The sequence below is a fragment of the Lepisosteus oculatus genome, chromosome 21 (assembly GCF_040954835.1).
Source record: "Lepisosteus oculatus isolate fLepOcu1 chromosome 21, fLepOcu1.hap2, whole genome shotgun sequence".
Classification (NCBI taxonomy): domain Eukaryota; kingdom Metazoa; phylum Chordata; class Actinopteri; order Semionotiformes; family Lepisosteidae; genus Lepisosteus; species Lepisosteus oculatus.
Genome location: NC_090716.1, coordinates 12,505,215 through 12,529,512, shown reverse-complemented (window position 1 = coordinate 12,529,512; position 24,298 = coordinate 12,505,215). Strand labels below are relative to the sequence as shown.

Here is a 24,298-nt window from a genome sequence, read left to right as displayed (position 1 = left end):
ACCTCCAATGGCATCAAGCATGCACACATTTAAACACCTCTATGCAAAGGAAATAGTGTTTTGTATTCCATATTCCAGATCTCTCCCAGCTTTGTGCTCAGACGGGGGTATTTGCTTTCAGTTTTGTCATATTTTATTCAGTAGTACTAGAGCTGAGGCAGCTTCTATTCATTAAGTGACCTCTGCAGTTGGTAACGTTTATGCATAGATCTGCTAAAGTGAAAATGTTGCCACTCACTCTCCAGATATCTCCTAAAATGTGAAGGGAATGCAACATAATTTAAAAAGGATCAAACTGGCCATTTAAACCTGCTCATCAATATTTCCATCCATCTATTTTTTAAATTCATTGTCACTGTACTGCTCCTCATTAATATTTGTCATTTTTATTCAAAATGTTAGATTGTAATGGTGAAGGGGACAGTATACTGATTAGCTTTTCTCTTGGATTCAATTCTGGCTTGGGAGCTTGCATGGCCTTCCTAGTTCTATATGGTTTTCCTGGGAGTGCTATGTATTCCCCCCACCTTCTGAAGGCAAGAAGGTTAATTGATTAATTGATTTCCCTGTACTTGTGTGTATGTGGACTGCATCCTGTCTAGGGTCTAGTCCTGCCCTGTATTTCCAGGATTGGTTCTAGGCCATGATCCTTAAAAGGAGTAAGTGGTTTTCTGGTAATGAATGGACTAGATAGTTAATGGATTAGATCCAGGTATTAGTTCATTGTACTGCAGGCTTACCTTTAAAACTACAAAATGATTCTTTGGAAAAAATCAAATAAAATGGGTATATAACTATAAAAAGGCATGTCCTGTAGACCTTAAGTGTTTGAAAATCTTTTTTTTTTATTTTTGGACTTTTTATTGTTCATTACAAATGTAGGCCAAATGCAGGAATAGTTCTTGCTAGCATGAATACAATTCCTAGAAATGCACATACAGTGTTGTAGTTGAGTCATCTTATTTGAATATCTCAGAATTTTGCTAAATTAATAGCTCAGGGCTTAACTTGCTATCAATAAATGAGAAAAATGCTGTACCTACTGTAGACATCCCTGTGGAGACAGTTGTAATGTTGGTTGTGCTCTGAAACTTATTTAAAAAAAACAGTTTAGTTTTGGGGGGCAGATTAATTTACTAAAACAGTATGTTTTCTAAGAACCATATGAGGTGCACTGAAAGAGATTTTGCTCATTCAAGTCAATGACAGCTCTTCTGTCAATGGGACAATAAAATATCCTTTAGGGAACATGAAAAACAAGATAAAAGTTTCTAAATTGATTTTGATACAGTATATGCATTATCTGCCTCCCCCCCTGTCTGAAAGACCCATTATTATACTACCTTCTTCAACAGCTGTGTAGCAAGGAAGAACATAATCGCAATGGTCTTTGGCACAGCCAATATTAACACATTAAAAATCCTGTTTTTTGTGTGTGTGCAGGAACTGAAAGCAGCATACAATCAATTTGCCCTTGGTTTTCCTCGGATTTCTGAATTATGCAAGTGTTCCATCTTAGAATTTCACACCTCTTGTCCCGTCAACCTACAGCAGTCTGAAATCTATGATAATCTCAAGTTTTGGTTGTGTATTTTCTCGATAATCACATTTTTGTGTTTGTGTAACTTTATATGAGGTGTTCTGAGATCTGATTCAACAGTGTGAAGCAGGTTAGTTTTTCTTATGCTTCTGATTCCTGGAAGAGTTTTTAAAAGGAATTAAGGAACGCCATTTTTTTTGTTATGCCCATGGCTAATTTGGAGTTGCCAATTGTGTCTTTCATGTCTCAGCTCATAGCAACTACCCCTGCCCCCCCCAGAGGGGGAATGAGGAAGTGCAGGCAGGACCCAACTCCCATCAAGCCCATTGAAGCTCAGTGATTCTAACGTGCTGCAATCTCTACATCAGTATTTGGGAGGGTCAGGCCCAAGTGGAGGAGCAGCTTCTCTGTCATTGATGTCGCTCTCAGCCTACTAGTGTCACTCCTGTTTGAGGGGCTGGAAAACTGGCATTTGCACACCTCTGCTTGGGTAATCCTAATTACAATTGTCCCGTGATATAATCCAGGTTTAATGAAAGATTGTTTTTTTATTTTTAACAACTTGGAAAAGCCAAAACCTGTGTTCTTAGTTCACGGATTCCATACTTTGATTATTTTCATTGTTTCTTTCTTTTGCTTCGTGCACAATCCTACTGTATAATATGCCTTCCAATTTGATCTTCATACTGTTTGCCATGAGAAATCATGATTACAGTATATTAACAATAGTTCCCTTCTAACTGACAGAAAATATGCAGTGGAAAGACACAACAAACAAAAGGAAAATGAGCTTTATTAAATCACAGGCCAGCAGGAGACCATCCAAAGTGGAGAAGATTGGTTTATGACGGCTATTCTTTTTTGATTTACTAGAGTTTTCTGCATTGGACATTGCTGGCAAAAGCATTTTCCTCCAAAAAGATTTGCCTCTGAGGTTTGCAGGATTATATGCTATGTATGTGCGTGGGGTTTCATAGCTAATCCACTGTGATTTGCCAGTATCTAGTGTCACACTATGACAGATCTTACTGATGTAAAGAGCATCCAGACACAAAAAAAATGTGACATCTTTGACCTCTTACTCGATCCTCTGTGTATTCTAAGTGTCATTTTAACAAGCACTCGGAGACTATCTGTAGCACGTCTGCCCAGATTGTGATTGTGTGTGTACTGGATAAATCTCACAGAAGCCAATCAACTGATAACCATCTTAGGCGATTATTGCTCCTTGGTCTGTTTGTGTATTATTTTTTTGATTCATGATACATTTTTCAGAATCGGTACTGCAGTCTACAGTTGACTGCCATTTAACTTTTTTTTAATTTAAAAAGAAATACATGTTGTTAATATGAGGCTCAAAACAGCAAAGCCCAGCCTTGCTGTTGAAGCTGATACAGTGGGGTCCTTCAAGTAAATGGCTGGATGATTTCCTCAGATCAGTTAAATACTTAGTAACAACTGTCACGGAAGCTGGGGGCTAGGCGTGGAGAGAGACCGGCGAGACGGGAGGACCCTATGCGTAGTGGCAGGGACAGAGCAAATAAGGGGGTGTCACGGATGTCGGAATGGACAAACCAAAGAATGGCAGGAGAGCGTAAAGACCCTATGCCTATCGACGAGACGGGGGTTAGCCTGGAGTCAGCTGTTCAGGAAATGCCGTATAGAAACCTATGTCCTCAGGTAGAGGACGTGAGGCAACCTGGTGCTAGGCGGGTCTCAGGACATCCGAACGTCAATGCTGAGCGAAGGCAGAATGAAAGACCCGGAAGTATATAGACCCAGAGAAGGAGAAACACCGGAAGGACAGCAAAGAACCGGAAATGAGAGACAGGACAGAGAAGGAGCGCCCTCTGGCTGAACGAGACACGAGCCCTCGTGAAGCTGACGTGGGGCGACCTGGTGAGGCGAGCCTCTCGACAGCCGATCCCAATGCCGAGCGAGGAGGAGAGGGAGACCCGGAAATATAAAGCCCCAGACAACAAGACCCACCGGAAGGACAAGTGAAGCACAGGGAAACTAGGAACAGGACAGTGCAGGAGCTCCCTCTAGATGTAGAGGGCGTGACACAACTAGTATGTTTGCTTACATATCTTCTTACACAGGAGGATTTTAATACATATATTACATTACAGGCAGTGTAGGCTTTGTCAACTTATGAATTTTCAGCTATATACTGTACAGTAACTGATTATGGTATAGTATCAGCTTCAAAGTCCCTAACTTATCCAGTTAGAGAGAGAGAATCCAAAACACTTTTCAACAATCAAAATAAAAAACAAACATTTTTTTCAGATTGGTAGTTCTATACACTGTGTATGTTATAGTCACATAATTAACATTATAATAAGTCTGTCACTTCATTGCAGATTGATGTTGTGAAAACCCTAATATATTTTACAATATATTTCACAAATATTAAGACACATCTCTAGACAAATTAAAATGTGGATGTTTCTTGTGACTTGATGCACATTTTCTGTATTCCTGTTCTTCCGTAATTGTGACAAAGATTTGTATGATTAACTTCAGTATTCATTAATTGTAAAGCCCTGGGTTTAAAAAACAACCCAAACTGCTCAGGATAATGGGATGTAGTATTGGATATTACAGGATAGTCTTTAACTCTTTATATTCCTATTGCATCTGTCTGATTTTAAGAACATAAGAAAAGTAACGAACATGAGGAGGTCATTCAGTTTGTTTTTTTGGCAGTTTATAATACCTAAGTGAATCTAAAATTTCATCCTGCCATTTCATGAAACAGCTCAGGGTATGCACCTCACCTACCTTACTTGACAGAAGAATATACCCACTACTCTTGTGAATTTACCTTTAATTTCCAGTTGTGCTTTTGTGTTCTTGTTTAGATCATGTTCAGTGTTCCCCTGGATTGATCAGATATACTGTGTACCCCTTTGAATTTTATATTCTTGGTTCAAATAGACTCTTATTTTCCTCTGTTTTAGACTGATGAAATTTTACTTCTCTAATTGTATGACAGTCCCCTGAGTCCAGGAATCATTCTTGTTGTTGCTATTTGATTTTGTTCTAAGGACATAAGGAAATACTGTTCATAGTATTTTAAGTGAGGCCTTACTAATGCATCATAAAGCTTGAGTTACCCAAATGTTTTGCTTGCTTTTTTATTGTTTCCATACACTGTCTTGATGAGGATAATATTCTACATAAACACTAAGATCTGTTTTATGCATTTCTTCTTTCAACTCTAAATAACCCTTTTAAAATGCACAGTGTATGGTCTGCGTTTTCCAATCTTCCTCTTTTTGTACCGGCAATTGAACTGTTTTCCTAACAAAATAAGGATCTTAATTATTGATATAGATCAGGAAGAGCTTTGTTTAGTTCTTAGAAATAGAAAACATCTTATGACTAACAAGACATAATGATCTGTGGTTGATTCATCACTGTTCACGTGAACAAACCACAGAACAGAATGGGAAATCACATGTTTAGATTCATGGGACCGTGTAGAATACAAGAGAAGATAATTAATGCTCAGACTGTACAATAAACATAGACGCTGATATTGTGCTAGTACTAGAAAACACCTTTTATGCAGATAATTATAGAAAAATGCAATAAATTACCAGAATACTTTGTAGAAACAGGAAAGCTTGGCGCTTTCTAGACTAAGCTTACCGCTGCTGTAGAATTATTCAGCAAATAAAGAGTTTTTCTTATAAAAGCAATAATTTTGTCAAATGATTCTTTTTTTAATTGCTGTTGTTTTGACTGCGAAGTAACATTAAAGCCAGTGTTTTCCGTGGAATCTGATAAAGACAGAAAGAAAATATATTTTGTAAAGGGGAGGTTTTGTGCAGCTTCACATCAGTGACTCCTCATATACTGTAAAACCTAAACGTCGACAGAACTGGAATTCATTATTACTGAAACCAACTGAAATCAAGTCTTTTTCATGCTTAAAAATGTCTTTGAAAGCCAACCCACCAAATGGGTCTTTTTTAAATGCCATGGATCTGTGTTGGAAGCAAGATGTGACATCTTAATGATGTTGAGATAAGGCAGATAGAATGCTTAAGACTCCAAATCCCTTGCTGCAGTATGTCACCTAATTTCTTTGTACTGACAGCTTCAGACCACCCTATATTCCATTGCTTTGTAAAATGGTATATGAATTCTGGGCGCCTCGTCTTTCCTCCTTGCCCGTTTCTCTGCTGGTCTTAGTTATACCATTAAAAGGTACATTTCATAATGCATTGGAAAGGCCTATTCTGCTACTTAACAAGGTGTCTTTGGGATTCAAGACCAGGTTCCTGTTTTTTTTTATGGTGAGTCTTAATTAACCTTAAAGAGGTATAAATCTATGAGGATGGTTTCATGTCAAATATTTCATAACCGGAAAAGACCACAGGATTTTATTTTCATCCCTATTCTGATCTTTAATTGCTTAATTCTACTAATTTATTGGATGAGTATTAAATCGTCTGATTTTTTTAGTTCTTAATGAGTTAATTCAAAAGTACTCAGAAAACCTACAGGAAGACTGATGTTAACCAGCACTGGTTTAAAGGGTTAAAAGAAATCATAAAAAGGAGTATTTTGCCACCTTATATCCAATTTTATTCCTAGTAATAAATTGCAAAAGCACTGGGTAAAAGAATGTTAATTTTATCTTGCCCTTTTGATAACATATTTAAAATTTAGCAGAATGGATTTCTTTGAATTAAGAATTCAGCACTCTGCTTGTAGGAATTAAAAGTTTATGCTATCGCATGTATAAAGATCTGTTGCATTTCAGAATCACAAGAGTATGTCAGATGGACTTACTGTAAGGTTGTCCTTGCAAAGACAAAACAGAATAACAAAGAGAAATCAAATGTTCCAAGAAAATGTGACGAGCTGAAGGCACTGTTTCTTAATGACAAAATGAGAGTGACAGACTTTCTTCCTTTTTCCTTCTAACCTCCCCAACTCCTGAGGAAATTGAGCCCTTGCTTGATTGAAGCTGCAGTCCAGTGGGAATCTGGGGACAATCTTTTATTGATGAACTCTGTCTGAATCTCACCGCATTGCATACACACTTGAGGAAAAAACAGCCAAGAGTTTTGCAAAGCCATGACTGGTTAAACTGAGACAAATTGTCTTCTTTTGAAAGTGAAGATGCCTCTTGTCACTCAAGAAGAAGAATGTTGAGCTCAGTGGAGACAGTGCTCATAATATCTTGACTGCAGGATGATTACTCTGGACTTCCACACCTTTTCTGATAATGTGTAATCCATGTCAAACCTAAACAATGAATGATCATCAAGCCATATCGGTTATATGTACAGAATGTGTCTGCCTTCTATCTCAGGCCTGAAAAATTGAGAGACTTAAAAAAACAAGATTCTGTAAATCATAAAGAAAATAATTTATGTAAGTTAAAATTGTTATGGAATGTTGTGGAATGATGCAGAAATTATTAGGATTGCTCAAATATTCAACGGAGAAGTCCAGTTGCTTTCTTTTGAGAATAGTTCTTCGTAAAGGTTTCCATCTTGATTTTTGCCCATTGACATTTATTTTATCACTGAAATGTGTGCTTATATATTTCTCAGTCCATTCTTCTGTTAATTTCTTTTACAGTAGTCTGGGGATTTTGCTGGAATGATCAAACAGTTGTTCTGTTGTACTGTATGTTGCAGAACACTTAAATAGTTGAAACTCATAGCTTGTTTGAAGAGTCTGACACTATTCTCTGCCTGTTTAGCATTATTTAGCTGTCTTTTTTTTTTCAAAAAACATGAATTATCATCTTAATGCTCAGATAATATTTTCAAAGTTTCCCTTCAGCAAACGGAGTCAGTATACAGGGAGAGGAAACATGCAGTTCAGGTTCCTTTGTTTGCCTGTTTCTTTTACCTGTTTTATTTTTGGAGAACTCGAGGCCATGACGGGCTTCTCCCTAGGTAATTCCTTCTTCATCCCAGCGTTAATCCTGCATCGGCAGGGTAATTCCAGTTAGGACAAGAATCACATCTCAAAGTGAGAATGCAGCTGGGCATGGCATAAAACATAAGGTAGTATTACTCTCCTAGAAGTCTGTGTGGCAGCAATTTACTAAATTTAGTACACAAACAATCAAAGACTAGCTTGATGTGATTGTGACGTTCAGTTTATATTTTCAATTAGAATGGAAGCACTGCAAATTCTAATTATACTTGCTCTGTTTTTTCTATCTAAAGAAATTCTGTCTCTTAGGCTACTTCAGTCTGAGGCAGTTTATTTCTGAAAAAAGATTCTTCATTTCATTATATTAAAATCAGGAATACAGCTTGATTTTCAAGTAAAATTACTCAGTTCATTGGCTAGCAGAATCTGATTGCAGGTCTGCATTTGCTTCATTTTAATACTCATTGCAGGATTCTTGGCATTAATTTATGGATCTTGGATCTGTGCTGATTAAATAGGCAGAAAGTTATGAGTCTTTTTTCCAACAGTATTTACATACAGTACAAGTATGTGACCTTTGTAATATCCTGGTTATGGAAGCATTGGTGTTTGGTATTGAGAGTAGAGTTCTGGTAGCATTTTACAGATCTTGTCAGATGTGTGAAGGAACAATTTAAAGGAATTTGACTGCAAAATTGAAAGAGTGGAATAAGAAAAATGCAGCTTATAGAAATTTGCAACAACAAAGTCTCTGCTGCTTTTTATATCCTACAAGGTTTTTCTCTTCTAGGAGCTTTGCTTTTTTCCTCTTAAATTGAGGCAAAGAACACAGACAGTACAAGGCCACACTTAAGGACAGAAAGCTTTTGTCAATCATTCCCATAATACAGTACGTCAGTCTTCCCTTTTCTCTCATGTTGTAAACGTACAATCGGGATTGATTTGGAGCTCTCTTTAGCCGATCCTTAAGTACTTTGCTTTCATCAGCTCTCTGTGGTTTTGTATGTGCATGGAGCTGCCTCAGCCCTTTGCAATGTGAAAGGCACAGGGCTTGTTAGTTCTTGCTGGTGAAATTCTCCAGTGAGTAGACCCGTCCCTGAGATACATTTGTTCCTAGGGTAGACTTACCACAGACTCGGTATGGGGATGTGAGATCTGCTCTTGTCTTCTGCAGTTACATAAATGTTATGGTATGAAAGTCTGCTGTTAAATTCTGCATGCAGAAATTTGTCTTGTATAAGTCAAAACACACATTATCTTCTGTACTTTATTTCTGCAATTATTGAACTTTAGCATATCATGCTATTTTAATTTAAGTTGATAATTAGTGAACTTTAAGGTACCCCACTTTTAATTTGAATTGCAACTGCCTTTTGTGCCACAAAACTGCAAACCTACTCATTATAGCTTCAACAAGCTGCCACCCTTTGAACAGAAACACCACAAAGAATAAATTACATTTGAAACTCTACAAATATTTGTGCCTTTCACCTGTTAATTAACACAGCACCTAAGACTCCTGTTTGACAAAATCCTAAAAACCAAGCATTTAGTAAGTCTTAAGTAACTAAGTTACTTTAAGTAACAGTTAAAAAATAATTATTGCTTAATAAGAAGAAAGTTCTACAGAAATCACCAATGTTTTCTTACACATATCCCACAGATGTTGGATGCATGACTGCAGCATGTCAACAGAGGAACATTTTATGTGTATACTGTATGTTGTATGCAGCCTAAAAAGTCTTAATTTAATGATCTTTGAAAATCATGAACTTTTAAAATGTTCAAATTAGCAATATACAGTAAATGCTAAGACCTATTGTTAGCAGTACTGTAAGAGCATCTTTAACCCTTTGTTTCTTATTTCAGCTGGGTACCGAGTGGACAGCTCCTGGTGAATTCAGCAAATTCAGATCTCAAACTTCCAAATCTATCCAGTAAGTCAGAGCCTTTTCTATGTTTGAATTCTGTACAATGGTTTGGTGTTGTGTCATTATAAACTGTATTCAGTTTGTTGAATTAAACCCAATCATCGCCTATATTGTACTTGTATCAGAAAACAAAATACATTTACAGCATTATGCCAAATGCCAAATTTCTTTCACCAACTCTGTCAGATATTTAGGAGTGAAAGGACACATTTTTCCCCACACCTAGGTTGTTTTTTTATTTATCCCCCACATTACATTGCTTTCAGGAAAGAGATATCAAATGCTTTTGAGTTAAAAGTTCTGAAAATCATCCTGTTAAAAAGTTTCAGAACATTTTATTTTTTTTCCAGCTAAAGAATGATGATAGTGTTATATAAAACATAAGTGTAGTGTTCCTTTATTAAAATAAATAGATGAACAGTTTTCACAATATTTGTTACAAATTTTTTTATTACCATCACTTACAAAATTTAAAGAATCCCACAAGACAAAATGCTCTAGAATTGTAAATTTGGTGACAACCTATAGATTAAAACAAGGTGCAGTGACATAACCCATTGAAAGTGGGAATTTTAAGTTACTCTATTAACATAAATGGGGATCTGCTAAAATGGAAGTTCACCTTGTTGCTTCTTTCCATTACCTTATGAATATGTGCAGCAGGTTAATGACAATGAAAAAAAGTCTCTAATGAATTTAAATTACAACATGAGAAAGAAACACAAACTTATATTTCAGGAGGTGATATCATTTGAATATAGTTTCTGGTTCCCTTCTTGGAATGGCTATTGAAGAGAAAATATGGTTAGATCATCTTGTTCTGTTTAATAATTTACTGTTTCTGCCACATTAATATTCATGAATATTTCATGATTTTTTATTATCCTTAATTGCTAAAGGTTTGACTTAAACAGAGATGCCCGTTAGTAAATAATAGATATAATATTAAAAATATGTTGCATAAACAGTAACATATATTTTAAATAATGTATTACATATAGTTTAGTAAACAAGAGTATGCAAAAGCATGTTGTGTATTCCTTCTTTGTGTCCGGTGGGGTACAATACAGATACAGTAGATAGTACATCTGGATAATGAGAGATCATGAATGATGCATTGAGTATTTCAGACAGAATATACAGAACATGTGTCTTTTCCTCCAGTAAAATTACAAAGACATCTGGTAGAAAGAGATAGGGAGCGAATTGTTCTAGTTACTGTATATCATGCTCTCAAAAGCATTGTTTTAGCTGACCTGTCCCATTTTCAGAGTAGGTCTGAATACTTGTATTTCCTATGCACACACAGACTGGAATTGCCAATGGTTGTATATGTATATTGGCTCATAGCAGTGACGTTTGTGCTTTACAGGGGGAGGGGTGCCATGCACCTTAAACTTGCTCAGCTAGTCACCCTTTCAACTTCTGACACACTGCATGCTCCACAGGACCTCATAGTAGGGATAGAACCAATCAGAGGAGAGTAGTGTCTGTTGTGAACGTTACTGCTAGCCTGGCATGTACCTAGAAGTTACAGGAGTCACTGGTACATCAAGAGCTGGCATTGTCCTGTGTAACAAATAATACACGTGGACAGATAATGTTCATGGTACAGTTTATCAGGTTAGGTTCTGAAATATTTCACAGAATGTTCCAGAGCTTAGTAATAATAATGGAGGAAATGGAGGAAATACAATGAGTGCACATTGAGGCCAGTCAATGTCTATAGCACTACAAAACATTTTCTAAAGTTTATCTGGGAGTGTCGCTCTTCATTCAGCCATATTTTAATGTTCCAGATAATCACCTGCTATTTCTAAACTGTGGTTAAAATGTTTCCATCATTAAAGCTTACCACATCCCTAGTTGGGTAAAGAAGTGAAAATGGACTGCTAAATGCAATAAGACGATTTTTGGTGGCATGGTTAATACTATTGTGTTACAGAACTTTAATTAAAATAAGCAGTTAGAATATAACTGTATGAATTTGAGTTAGAAACATTAAGAATAAATAAAATATGATCAGAAGCCTTCTTAAATTCTTGGTTATTGAAATAAATATCATTATTACTGAAGGCCAAAAAAAGATCTAAATGAAAGCCCTCTATAACTTGGCAATGATCAATTACACAAATACTTGTTGATTATTGCCAAGTTATAGAGGGCTTTCATTTAGATCTTTTTTTGGCCTTCAGTAATAATGATATTTATTTCAATAACCAAGAATTTAAGAAGGCTTCTGATCATATTTTATTGAGATTGATTATGTCCTCTAGAATTACAACCAAACTAAGGTGCTTATTATCACAGTAACAAATTAATCGGAAATAGGATTATTTAGGAATAGGAAAAGAATGGGAATAGGAAAAGTTTATTCATAGACAGATTCTGTAGATGATAACTAATTAATGGAAAAGTCAAAGCAGTAAAGTAACATACTGTTATTCTTGTTATATGCATGAAGATAAAATCATTTGGACAAATGTACATCTTAAAATTGCTGAAGATTAATTTCCCTTCTAGATTTCTTCTCAGTTGTAAAGTTACTTAAAATTTACTTAATCTTTTTTCAAGGCATATTTTTTTTAACAAATCAAGATAAGATTATCTTTTCTTTCATTGTTTCATCATTTTTATAGACAGAATAAAGTCTATAAAAACAGTGTTCATTTGTAAGGAAAGAATACAGTGAGATTTTTGTTGAATTTTGTTTCAAAAGTTTCAGGTAATACAGTGATCATTTATGTTTTGATTAGATAATAGTTTGTATCATGAAATGCTCTTTAAATTTTCACCTAATATAATCTTGTTATAGTAATTTGTACAATTAATATTTAATTTATACTTAAGTATTTTTCTTTAAATAAAGGGAAATTAAAGGAACACCTTGAATCAGACAGTCTTTGCACTTCAGACATATCACACAGAGTTAATGGACTATACTACAGTAGCAACTAATACTGTATACTGTACCACTGTTGGAGTGTTGGGATTTCTTTCATTTAGTTTTGTTTTTTTTAGGTAAACGGAAAGACTAAAAAAATCTTCCCTCCATGTGTAAAAAAAGCAGGCACAGTATCCAACGGATGAGAATGAAATTCATTTATAGTTTTGATAAATTATGGCTGACCAGTAGTAAAACTGCAAATTGGGAGTTTGAGCCAAGACTCCTAGCATTTTAGGTCTTCTTGATGGAGTTTTTAATAGATGTTCAAGAGGAAGGTTAGATCCAAATCTAGCATGCTTTTTCTTGCCTTTGTATTATACTATAAGTCTTGCACCCTGGGCTTCATTTGTGTATCTTTCTTGCATTTCCCCTGCCTCCACATCTGCACCCTTACAGCAAAATTCCCTGGTCACCCCTCATAGTAGTGAGGGGATGGGGTGGGCAGCCAAATCAGAGAAACGGTCTATTCTCGTCAGCTAGCCAGGGCTTTAGCCAAACTCCTAACATCATCATTGAGGAGGGATATAGGATGATAATTCATGCTTGGCACAAAGTTTTGCAAGAGCAAGATACGTAAAGAAATATTGCACTCACATCTTAATACAGGACCAGGTTGTGGGATAAATGTTTTATAAAATTTAATTGGAAATTGATTGGGACTGAGAAATGTGACGTTCTGTGTAAATTCAATACCCTAGACTATCTTAGCCTAATTAGTGTTTCATGCAGAAAAAACACAGAATGGGGATCAATAGAAAGAAAGTCAAGATCTTCAAAAACCGAATCAGATTTAGATGTATGAAGGGTGGAATAAATTCATTATTGATCTGCTGCTCCTTCATAGTGGATGTTCCCGAGTTTGAGTCGGTTTGAACAGAAAATGGCTGATTGGCAAAGCTGATGCATAAAGACTTTGCTGGACCTGTCTCAATGTTCTTAAATTGTATTATTTACTTTATAATGCAGATGTTTTTCATATGTACTAGATAGTTGGTTAAACTGTAATTACCGAACTTCTTCATAAAGACCATGGTTGGGGTTACTGGTATGCCAGGGATTGGTAAGCATAGCCTGCTTCATTTATTAGATTGGCTGGTGTAAGAAATAATCTATCCACATAAACTGATCATTATTGTCTTCCATAAAGTGGAGACGTCAAAATTCAAATATCAAGGAAAAGGTTAATTTGAGAGGAAATAAGACCATTAAAAGTTTTATCAGATAAAAGTAATGGATTGAACTGTCAAATTGGATAGAGAAGTTCATTTCTAGGATTAAAAGGGCATGAACAGATATACAGTAACTATACCATGACATATACATGCACAAACCAAGGGAAGGAGATGTTTGTATATAAGGAAATATTGTTTGCAGAACTTGAAAGATAAAGAGTATTGCCTTGCTGCTGACAAAAGGAAATGTAACGGATCTAAAATATCATAAGTGTCCGAAAATGGCTGACAGTTGGGGCAATTTCTGAGGGACTGAGAGGCTTATGTAAAGTAATGTAAGATGGGGTATAGAGTATACAGTAGTTAATTCTCTCTCCCTCCCTGGATTAGGTGATGCATTTTAGGTCTGGTAGAAATGATAAGATAAGCTTTAACCTACTGTAATTCTATGGTTTAGGGCATGCACATTGGTGAAGATAAGTATATTCAGAATCTTGCCTGTAACTATAACAAAGTGTCCATTAAGATAAGATATTACTTACGATGCAATGAAGTTTACACACTTGTGCTACAGAATTGCCATTACCCCTGCCTTGCTGTGAAAGCTACAGTACAATGAAAAAGCTTTTCCAACTACTCTTGACAAAAAGGCAATTTATCTGATGAACAATGGTGAGCTTCTTGAACAGAAGTCATTCCTAGATTAAATTGCTGGAGGAGAGATAAACCCTTAGAGTAATTAAAAGCCTTAACATGCTACCTTATGACATTAATAATGGTCCTCTATCTCCCCTCAACTCCTATGTCATAGCAAAGTGTAGGGAGAAGATGAAATAATTTAACAAGGCTTGGTCTCCAGTAATGAGACAGGCATGTTTCAGATAGTTTGGTCAAAGAGTGGCAAGAAAAATAAGCCAAGATCTTAGAGAAAGAGGGAAAAAACAGTCAATCAAACATGTCTCCTGACATTTACTGTACCACACACCACATCTAAGGCTACACAAGCAAAGCTACCGAAAAACAAAAATCTGTACATTTATTCACTAATGACAACGTGCAGGGTAAATTAAATGTCACTGTACAAATATCTTAAAGAAAAATGTTCTCTAAGCAAATATGAAAAGTTAAAAATGTATAATGTAATTGTATTTTATACGTTTACTTTAAGTATTCATATACTGTGCATGTAGTTAACTATTCACATACACCCACCCTTTTGAAAAAACACACAGCAGTTTAATGATATGCATATAGGAAAAACACATTGTTGCCTTGAGAGACAAAAATATATTAGAAGGAATGTAAAAGATAATTTTGAATGACTAAAAAGCAATAATAACAGTGCATTAATCCTAGTGTGTTAATAACAGCAACTCATTTTAATAACTTCCCTCAAGGAAGGATACATACACAAGATACAGGCACAAAATGATCTGATAAAATATACCTACTAGACAATTATCACAGCCTTTCTAAATATGTTTTTATTATAGTCTTACAAGCAGTTACCATCATGAGTGCTCTCCAATTTTAGCAGGTTTAACATGGAGAAAGTGGAGTGAGCTAGTCAGGTGGACAGTCATTTACTTGCATAAAAGGAAGTTTAAGGAGCCCTTAATTCCAGCATGGAGCTCCCAAGGTGAGAAAGAGATCCTGTTGGGGTCACTTTAGAGCCAGATGACTTTCCCTGAATAATTTATTTCTGTCTAGTCACATAAGCCCTGTAGCTGTCATGGGACAGTCCACTCAGATGAGATCAGGGAAACATTCACCTCATTAAAGTGAAAGACAGTGCTGATATTCTTCACCTCAGGATTTGCCCAGGAGAGCCTAGTGTTTGCAGAAATAGATGGAAGAATGGAGTTTATAACCCTGTCCCTTCTTTTCTGATTATGTCATAGAGCAATCTTCTTTTGAGATCTTTATGATACAGTATGTAATAAGAATTCCATCAGAGCTGGTGTGAGTCACCTGGTGTGAATTGCACCGTAGGAGCAATTCCAATCAATTATCAAGCACAGGTGAACTATTTACAAAGTGAAAGTTAATTCTCTGACCCCATTGTCACAGTATCCTTCTACAAGCAATCTGTCAACTGAGTGTTTCCGTGTTTTCCCCAGTTACAAAGTCATAACTTCTTCTTAACTAACGTGGTTGTCCTGCACATGGTTAAGCTGATAAACTTGATTTGAGATAGTACAGTAAGTCATTCAAATGCAATCAACCCAGATAACTTTCTTAGACCTATAATACTTTGTTACATTACTCATTTTCATATAAACATACTCTAGATGATGTGTTGGTGACCTCAGTTTTGGAGTTTAAGTAACAAAATGGGTTCATCAATAAGTTTCATTTCCACTGGTTTCTGTAGGTTGGTTTTCATCCTCCACATTTTTTTTTCGCTCAGAGAGTGCATTTGTGTGGGTTAGCTCACCAGCTTCCTCTAATCACACCAGGGCTGCTGTCAGACACAGTTTTTTTTTAGCCAGGGCTTGTTAGTTTGACAGCAGTGAAAGATCTGGTGCCGAGAGAACAACAGACTCCGAATAGAAAAAATAGTTTCTATTAAACTTAAAACAAAAAAATGACAAGCAAAACTTCAGCTAACTCTATAGAAATATCAGATTTAGAATAGGGAAACAACTTTGTAATGAGCCGTGAAAGAAATGGCAGCAATTTAAAAAACATGACTTGACTGTCAAAAAATTGTTGGGCTGAAACTCACTAGCGATATTGAAATCTCACTTGCTGCAACGTAACACTCAAATAAGCTCTTTGGGGAAGGAGGATAGATATTTAAAAACCATTTGAGCTTTGCAGTTATATTGATGTCAGCTGTCAGCCCATCTGGCATGGCATAAACTGCAATACCTGTCTTAAGAGACATTCTTTATAAGAGTCAGATGAGGGAAGGCAGAGAAATAGCATCCCCACATGTTTGTTTTGCTGTGAACATTACGGTTTCATTTGTCAAATGTGTAGTTTGCTGAAGATTGATTTTCCTGCTTTTGAAAAGGGATAAGTAATGTATTTTCAAAATATTTGTGAGAAAATGAAGCTGTGGAGGCAATTAACATGTCATTACCCGTATGTTCATCAAGGAAAGAGTTATAATATTTGAAAATGCTTGACGTTTTTAAAAAAATAAATAACATACTGTATTTAGAGTAACAGAGTTAGAGTAGAGTAGAGTAGTTACTGCCTTTTTGTCTTTCTTTTCTGTAATGCGAGCTGTACAGAGGGAGCAAAGTCAGAAATAAACCCTGTCTGATCAAACTGAGGCTCATCCAGCAGGAAGACAAAGATGCAGAACAGTATCAGTTTTTTTCTTTCTTTCCTGCATTGTAGACTGCAGAGCTTTCGTGTAAGGGTTATATTTCGGATACACAATAGACATTCACACTGTTCTCTTGGTTCAAGTGCAAGGAAAAGGGGGTGAGTCCTACTTCTTCTTAGTCTTTAATGCTTGTCTCGTGTGAGCCACCTGTCTTTCCATCCTACTCGAAAGCATACAGGGATTGTGCCGAATCATTCTAATACATTGCAGTGACAACTTCATCATTTCCACAAATCCTGACATTGACACAAAGAGTCAAGCAATCTAGACCAAAGCAAAAGCTTGTGAAGGTTAAAGGTCCTATTCCAAATGATGGACAGTTGAGCCTTTTTCACAATGTAGATATGTTATGTTTTCTATCCATTGTTGCTTCTCTTTTAGAAAAATCCCTTTCTTACCAGTTCAATTTCTTGATTAAATAGTAAGGAAGTACTGTAAAGTGTGTTACAGTTTTTTTTTTCTCCTCTGGATAACAGAACATATTTTAAGTTGTCGCTCTTGAGCCGATGTCTCATCCAGAGCTGCTGATGACAGAACATCATGCCATTTCTAGGGCAGGTGAGAGGTCTGCCTGTGTACTGGCAGGCCCGTTCTTACAGGTAGGTTGTTGTTAAATGATGGGCACAGTGGGTTTACCTTCAGCAAACTGACATATCAATCCCAGCTGTCACTTCTCATCAGTGCTGATGGCCTGCACAACTGGCTGCACCCCAGTGGTTGTCATGGAAATCGTTAGAAATGTCAGTCAGCGCTTACAAATAAAAGGTTGTGTGTATTATGAACACCCCAGTTATAAAATGATCTGCCCAGGAAATATCACTCCTGTACGGTCACCTTTGATAAAGCACAGGTCACTGTGCAAGTGGCAGAAGACGCTTGTAACCTAAAAGCATTCTCTGAGTTTATTTTTTTAGATCTTCCTCTTGCTACATGCATGCTCCCCCCTCCTGGGGATTTTGGTACAATGCAGAAAAGTTGTTTAAGTTTTAAATATTATACCTTCAGTTATGTTGCCCTCAAATTGATAGGAAAATAAGAGGTTTAAGATATACAGTATACTTTTAAATTTGTTTTTTTTCTTTTCTATTTTATATACACACTGTATATTTTAGAATCTGAACAAGATCACTTTCATTAGAGTGCAAATCACGACTAGAGTCAAAATATTTAAAAATTTAGATGCATGACTAGATCTGAGAAATTCGCACATTTCCTGATTTTAGCACATTAAAAAATGGCCAGTAACTACTACTGAATATTTTTACATGCCAGTCTGTATCTAAAGACCAATAATCGCAGTTTGAAAAAAATGTAGTTACATCTGAGCACCACCCTTCAGAGCTGACAAAATCTTCATAAAATAAATCTGAAATAATTAAAAATATGTGCAAAAGTGTGATTCAAAACAAACCGTTATTTGTCATCCAAACCTTTACTACAAAAATGAAAACCATACAGATGTGTCTCATTGTGATATAGGGTGAAAATTAGGACAAAAAATGAAATTGTAGTTTCAGTTAAAAATATTTTGAATCCTAAATATTAGAATAAAACATAGCAATCTTTTTAGAATCTGTTAAAAATTAGACGCCGTGATTATTAGCAGATTTAAATGAGGTAGGGTACTGTTCCTTGATTGCTGTTCTTAACACCAAGATTAAGTGTTTTATTTTCTTGAAATCTTGGAAATGTTGCTTATTTTTGTTTCACTAGGAATGACAACACCCAAGAATAAAGCGTGACGAAAGTATTATGGAGTGAATGTTTGGCCTAACCTGCTTGGCTGAGGGCTGACCTCCCGGCCACAGGACAAGGAGGCCAAGACCCCCATGCGGGGTGACCAAGGGGTAGCTGCAGAGCTGGAGGTGGGATGCAAAAGACGTACGCGAGGGAGAGATGGGGATCACGTAGGTACTTATAGAGTTTGGTAGAGGGAGGGACATCGGGAGCGATTGCTAATTTATACTGACAGCTGAGTCCAATTGAGCTTGGTTGTTGTCATCCCTCCCGATCTTTTGTTATAAACTCCATTTCTCATACCCCGATGAAATGGCCAGCTGGGAGTCAATTTGGCTCACTGCTGCATGAAGGAATGGTGGTAATATGGCAGTTACGAAGAATAAACAGATTTATGTACAGTCGTTCGCTCTTCAGACTGATGAAGTAACTGATGTTGTACACATGGCAATGTTGCTACTACTGTATATGTATTTTATCTTATGATGAGGTCCTCCATGAATACTTATTGTATTCGTTGTCACTGCCTAAGAACACTGTGGCAGAAAAATGTGGATGAGTATATATCAAACAAGCTTTGTATGGAAATCTGTACGGACAAGACTAAAGCTATGGTGGGGATGCTCTCTAGAGGTGACAACAGTTATTTGCTGTAAGATGATGGCCAGCAGAACATGGTTCCTTGCACATGATGTGGTGTGCTATGTCAATCACATATAAGCCAATGCACTTACTTCTAGCCTCTTTGAATCATTGTGTAGTGAAACACGTTATTCAGTGATTACCAAGTGGTGAATTTCTAGCTAGAGTTTCTGAGGTATGAAAAGAGCTCCTAAGATTCCTCTCAGAAGAACAATCCCCAATGGTCATTCACTTCAGTGACCTGATCCAACTTGCTAAACCTGCATCCTTTTGAATGAACTCAGGCCCTCCCTACAGGAGAATGGCATCTGCATTGAAACTGGGGAAAGAAATTAAAAAACATGAGTCAGTTGGAGCAATAATGAGGGATCTTTACCATACTTTCTAGTTGTGCTACATTTCCAGTTAAAACTACAGTATGCAGTAGTTCATTAAAGGACACCTGAAGTCGCTGTCTTATATGCTTGAGTAGTACAGCCCATCTGCACAAAACCCACCAATGAAGAAAGAATGGATTCTTGATCTATTTTTAACCACCTTCTTTGGTATAATGAGAATATGAGCTCATGCGTATTCTCAAAGGGGTCTCAGAGCCCTTTTCACCACTCTTCTCTGGCTTCCATCTAGATTAAAATCAAGACAGAGTGTCCTGAATTAAACCTACTGTCACTTTCCTCTACTTACCTTTGTGTCCAAGTGTTCTGGGGAATAACTGCTATTAACACCAAGCTGTGGAGTAGGCTGGATACGTGGTCAGCTTTAATCTTTCTCTGCTATTGAGCAAATAGATGACTTGTTCGTATTAGACAAACAGAATCAAGGTTTCCACTGATGATGGTTGATACAGTAAGTTAAAAAAATGCATATTTTCTTAAGGCAGTAATAATACAACAAATAATGTATTTTCTTAATCTCAGTACATATAAAGGCTTGGATTTGAAAAAAAGTTAATGAACAATGATTATATGCTGGGTGAATTTGGGGATTTAATTTATACTGTATATGCACACAATTCATTACTAACCACTTGGCCTAAGTTTTTAGACTTTTATTTATCTAGTACAGCAGTTAGCAGTTTGCTAATGCAAATTGAAGCGATTCAGTAGTATAACGCACATCTCTACGTGTAACTCATGAGATAAAACACTAACTGCAACATCTGCAGTCTTATACTTTAAGACAGATTTAAAAGAGGCTGTAAGACCAGAAATGAAGGGCAATGATGGAGCATTGAGAGCAACAGTAATTGTTCTGTAAAACAGCAGTGATTTGTAAGATTCTATTGAGGGTGTTTATTTTCCTCTTTGCTTTCCTGACCTTGTACTGCATAACTAATTAATTCATGATCCATTAGGCAAAGTGGTCTGCTTCATTTCACTGGATTTGAAGGTCTCCCAAAAATGAATGATACATAAAACATATTACTAAATCTAAGTTTTAAATTACTAAATAAAGTTCTGAGAACCCTCCCACACACACTGATATGCCTGTTCTAGTTCATTTCACTCTCTCCCAGTCACAGAAAAAAAGACTCCAGTGATCTCAAGTGCTGAACATTGGTCATGACAACAAAACAAATGATAAGTAAGTCCTGGACAACTGTCATTGCTCATAATTGGCAAGTCAACTTAATTGTTGAGCAGCATTGAGTATCTTAACCCTGCATCAGTGGAAATTATTAGCAACATAGAGGTATTTCTCAGCACATTTGGGGACTTTATTCTCTATTATCCAATAAGTAGGCGTTGAAGAATCATCCAATATCAATACCTACTCTTGTTGTAAAGTACTATAACACATTAGGGATCAATAAAGGAAAAACAAACAACAAATCATCAAAGGTTTCTACCTCCTTTCTGTCTCAGCTATGTATCCTGTCAGGCTTTTTCTTCCTGGTGCATTTGGGGCAAAAGTGTTGCTCAAGAAACATCATGGTAAATCTATTAGATGTGGACTGCTGACCTTTTGTATAAGAGAAGAAGAGAAAATCCATCAGATTCTTCTGATGTTGCACCTGGCATTTCTGAGAAGAAGCTGATCTGAGGTAGGGTACAGACCAGGCGGGCATTTGTGTCAATTCACAAGGGGGAAAATGAAGGAAGCTCAGACACAGGGAGGGCAGCTTCTGGCTGTGGGCATCGATAAAACAGAGGAGTCCGTTTAATTCTTCATTTTATTTTGTTCACATTTCCAAAACCCGGATCTCTACATATACATTACTTTTATTAGAAAACCATACACGAAGCTGGAAGAGCTTAGCAATTCCTTAGAAAGAAAGCTAGCTTTGGCAGAAATAGAAGTGTACTGTGTATGAATAATAAAAAATAGCTGTGACGATTGAATACTGATGAAGAACAAAAACACCTTTTGACTTGTAAATGGAGCTCTTAAGTGTTATTAAGTTGCGGGGTGGCATTGCTAATGAGCTGAGAATGAAGTGCTTTAGAGAAATTATTTGTTCATAACATTTAGGTTGACAGTTGCATTGAACAAAAGAGAAACTTACAATACTATATATTGATGCTGAGGACAGGAGTGCTGAGATGGATGGCCTTGATGCTACAATGCTAATTTATTATCTAGGAAAAAGGTTGAAAAAAATAAGGATGCGGAGAAAGGAGATTTTTCTTCTTTTTTTTCTATTAAAAAATGTAAGTTCTATATCGTGTTTTATACTGAAGGAGAGGGCAGAAGCGTTTGAATGTTTTAGGAGTCACACAGTTGTTGAAAGTCTGCAAGGGAAGAGATCAGTACCAGAAAGAAACTTTTTTGTATAATAGTAGAATAGGGTTGGATTGATTAAGTATTCATCACTGAACAACCCACCACTAGACAAAATCATGATAGTTGCAGCATACTTAGTTATTTATATTTAAGGGGCCACAACCTGCATGGCTTTCATGACCAAGGTAACCCAATAATGTAATTACTGCAGGCATCCAAACATACTCCCAAAATCAAATTCACTCCATAAGAAATGGAATTTGAAGGTTAAAGCAGTTTACAGACTTATAAATCTGTGGGTTGTGTTCTTTCAGACTTAGACTGGGAATTGATTTTAGCCATGAGCATACAGTATGTATTGCATAAAAACAAACTGTGTTATAGTTATTTCCGTCATAACAGGAAGGCATGTTATCAATAATAATAATAGATATATTGCTGACAGTAATAATAAAAAATGGCCCAAACATAAAATGTAAAATTGTGAAAAAATGTGATGCCAAAATATTATTTATGTGTTCTGCATGCTAAGCATATGCATTTACTGTAAAGTTATTATCTTTAAAAATAAACCACCTCATTTTGAGCATGATAAAATTGTGATTGCTTGCATTTCAGTCTGTTCAGAATATTTATGGCACAACATCTATGAGTGGCAACAATTGAAACATTTTTCTGATATCGGAAATATGGAATACCTGTCTGTGAGAATAGAGACTATTTATCTTCTTCCATTCATAGAGAACAGCTTCCTGTCGACACTAAAGACACTGTAACACTGAATGATCCAATTGATTACCAATATCATAAACGGGCTTTCAAGGATTGTCATGGTTATGAACTAGTATTATCATTAGTGATGTAAACACTTAGATGCTTAGTTAAAAGTTGTTTTCACTTTTTCGGTGGATGGCTCTGATGTGAACTTTAAACATTTTGATACTCAAAAATGGGGAATGTGAAAGAGAAGTATCAATAAAATGGAACGCAACAAAGCAATGAAACATTATCTTGTGAAAGAAGTGTGCTGATACATATATAGTAACATAATAATGAACAGGTTTACTCAACTGTTTGTTTTCTTTACGATATGAAAGCCCTTTACAGATGTTCCCATAGCTTTAATTTGTGTAGCACCCGAGCAGACAGTCAAAGAATGCCAATTCAGTAGATGCAGATGGGACGGTAATTATTTGAAAATATAGCTCACTAGTGAGAAGACAGCTCAGGTTATTCCCTTTTCATCTCTGCAACCCAGGAGACGAGATTCTTTATTGGGATTCAACATCAAGCTCTGCAGTTAGAGCAAGCTCCTCAACAAACTGTTTAGAGGAGGGGGAATGTGAGAGACCTTTCGTTATCTTGTGCAAGAGTCTCATTTACTAACCAGCCACCTCTGGGAGACCTGGTGGTCCCTGTGAACAGACACTTCACACCTTGCAAGAACCTAATTGGCACATGGCTGACTGTAGATAAAAAGGAATTGCAAATATATGAATGTATGGTTAACTTTCCTTCAATTCAACACATGTAACACCCTTTCAACTGTGTTACAGTGCAACCTGACAGACTACTTTAGTTGCAGCCCCTAGCCAAATTCTTTTAGTTTTGAGTAGATCTGGAATGAGTTTTGGAATGCATTTATTTTATCTGTATTGAAGCATTTGTATGTACCATTTATTTCTGGGTGTGTGTGATTTCACTGTCTATTCTGCTCAGTTTGTTATTATCCAATGTACATTCTGATACTAAAAAAAACAAGTCAGGCCTGTGATATGGGGATAGTAGGTAAATAAATTATTGCTGCACAGTTCAGTGCACTACTCTCTAGAGTCTAACCCAGCTCGTTTCCTTTAAACAGACTGAAAGGTTATTTCTTTAATGGAGGCACAATGGAAATGTATGTTTGCATGATAAAATGACTTCAAAAGATGAAAAAAAAATAGAGCACACCCAATTGTATGTTAAGAAAGTCAGGAATGAAATAGAAAGTTAGCTTTATAAAGTTAGTCCCTTTATGTTGTGCCAGTGGAGCACACCTCCCACTGCACTCCCCACTCCGCTGCACGTGGGAGTGCACTGCTACAGCACCGGAGGCTCGGCAGGTTCGCTATTTAAGAGAATGTGGACGGTGCTCAAGCCCGGAATTATTATTTTTCCCTTTAGTGGAAAACCTCGTCGTTGTACACAGCGGAAAAGACTTGCCCTACAATACGACAACACACTGGCACACCGCTCCCTCCCTGGCTAAGGAGAAGCAAAGCTCGGCCGGTGCTCAGGCAGTCCTCGCAAAACCCTCACTATTGCAATTGTTTTTTTGTGGCTTTGCTTTTCAATGGTTCCATATGATAG

The 24,298-nt window shown here is 36.5% G+C and overlaps 1 protein-coding gene across 1 annotated transcript in view; it reads left to right on the top strand.

The window, feature by feature from the left end:
- The window catches only part of b4galnt4a (beta-1,4-N-acetyl-galactosaminyl transferase 4a), a 161,455-nt gene that overhangs the window by 101,546 nt on the left and 35,611 nt on the right, over positions 1 to 24,298 (top strand). Inside the window, exon 7 of the mRNA XM_015338450.2 lies at positions 9,323 to 9,390. Coding sequence (XP_015193936.2) covers positions 9,323 to 9,390 — 68 coding nt within the window. The remainder of the gene's footprint in view (positions 1 to 9,322; positions 9,391 to 24,298) is intronic.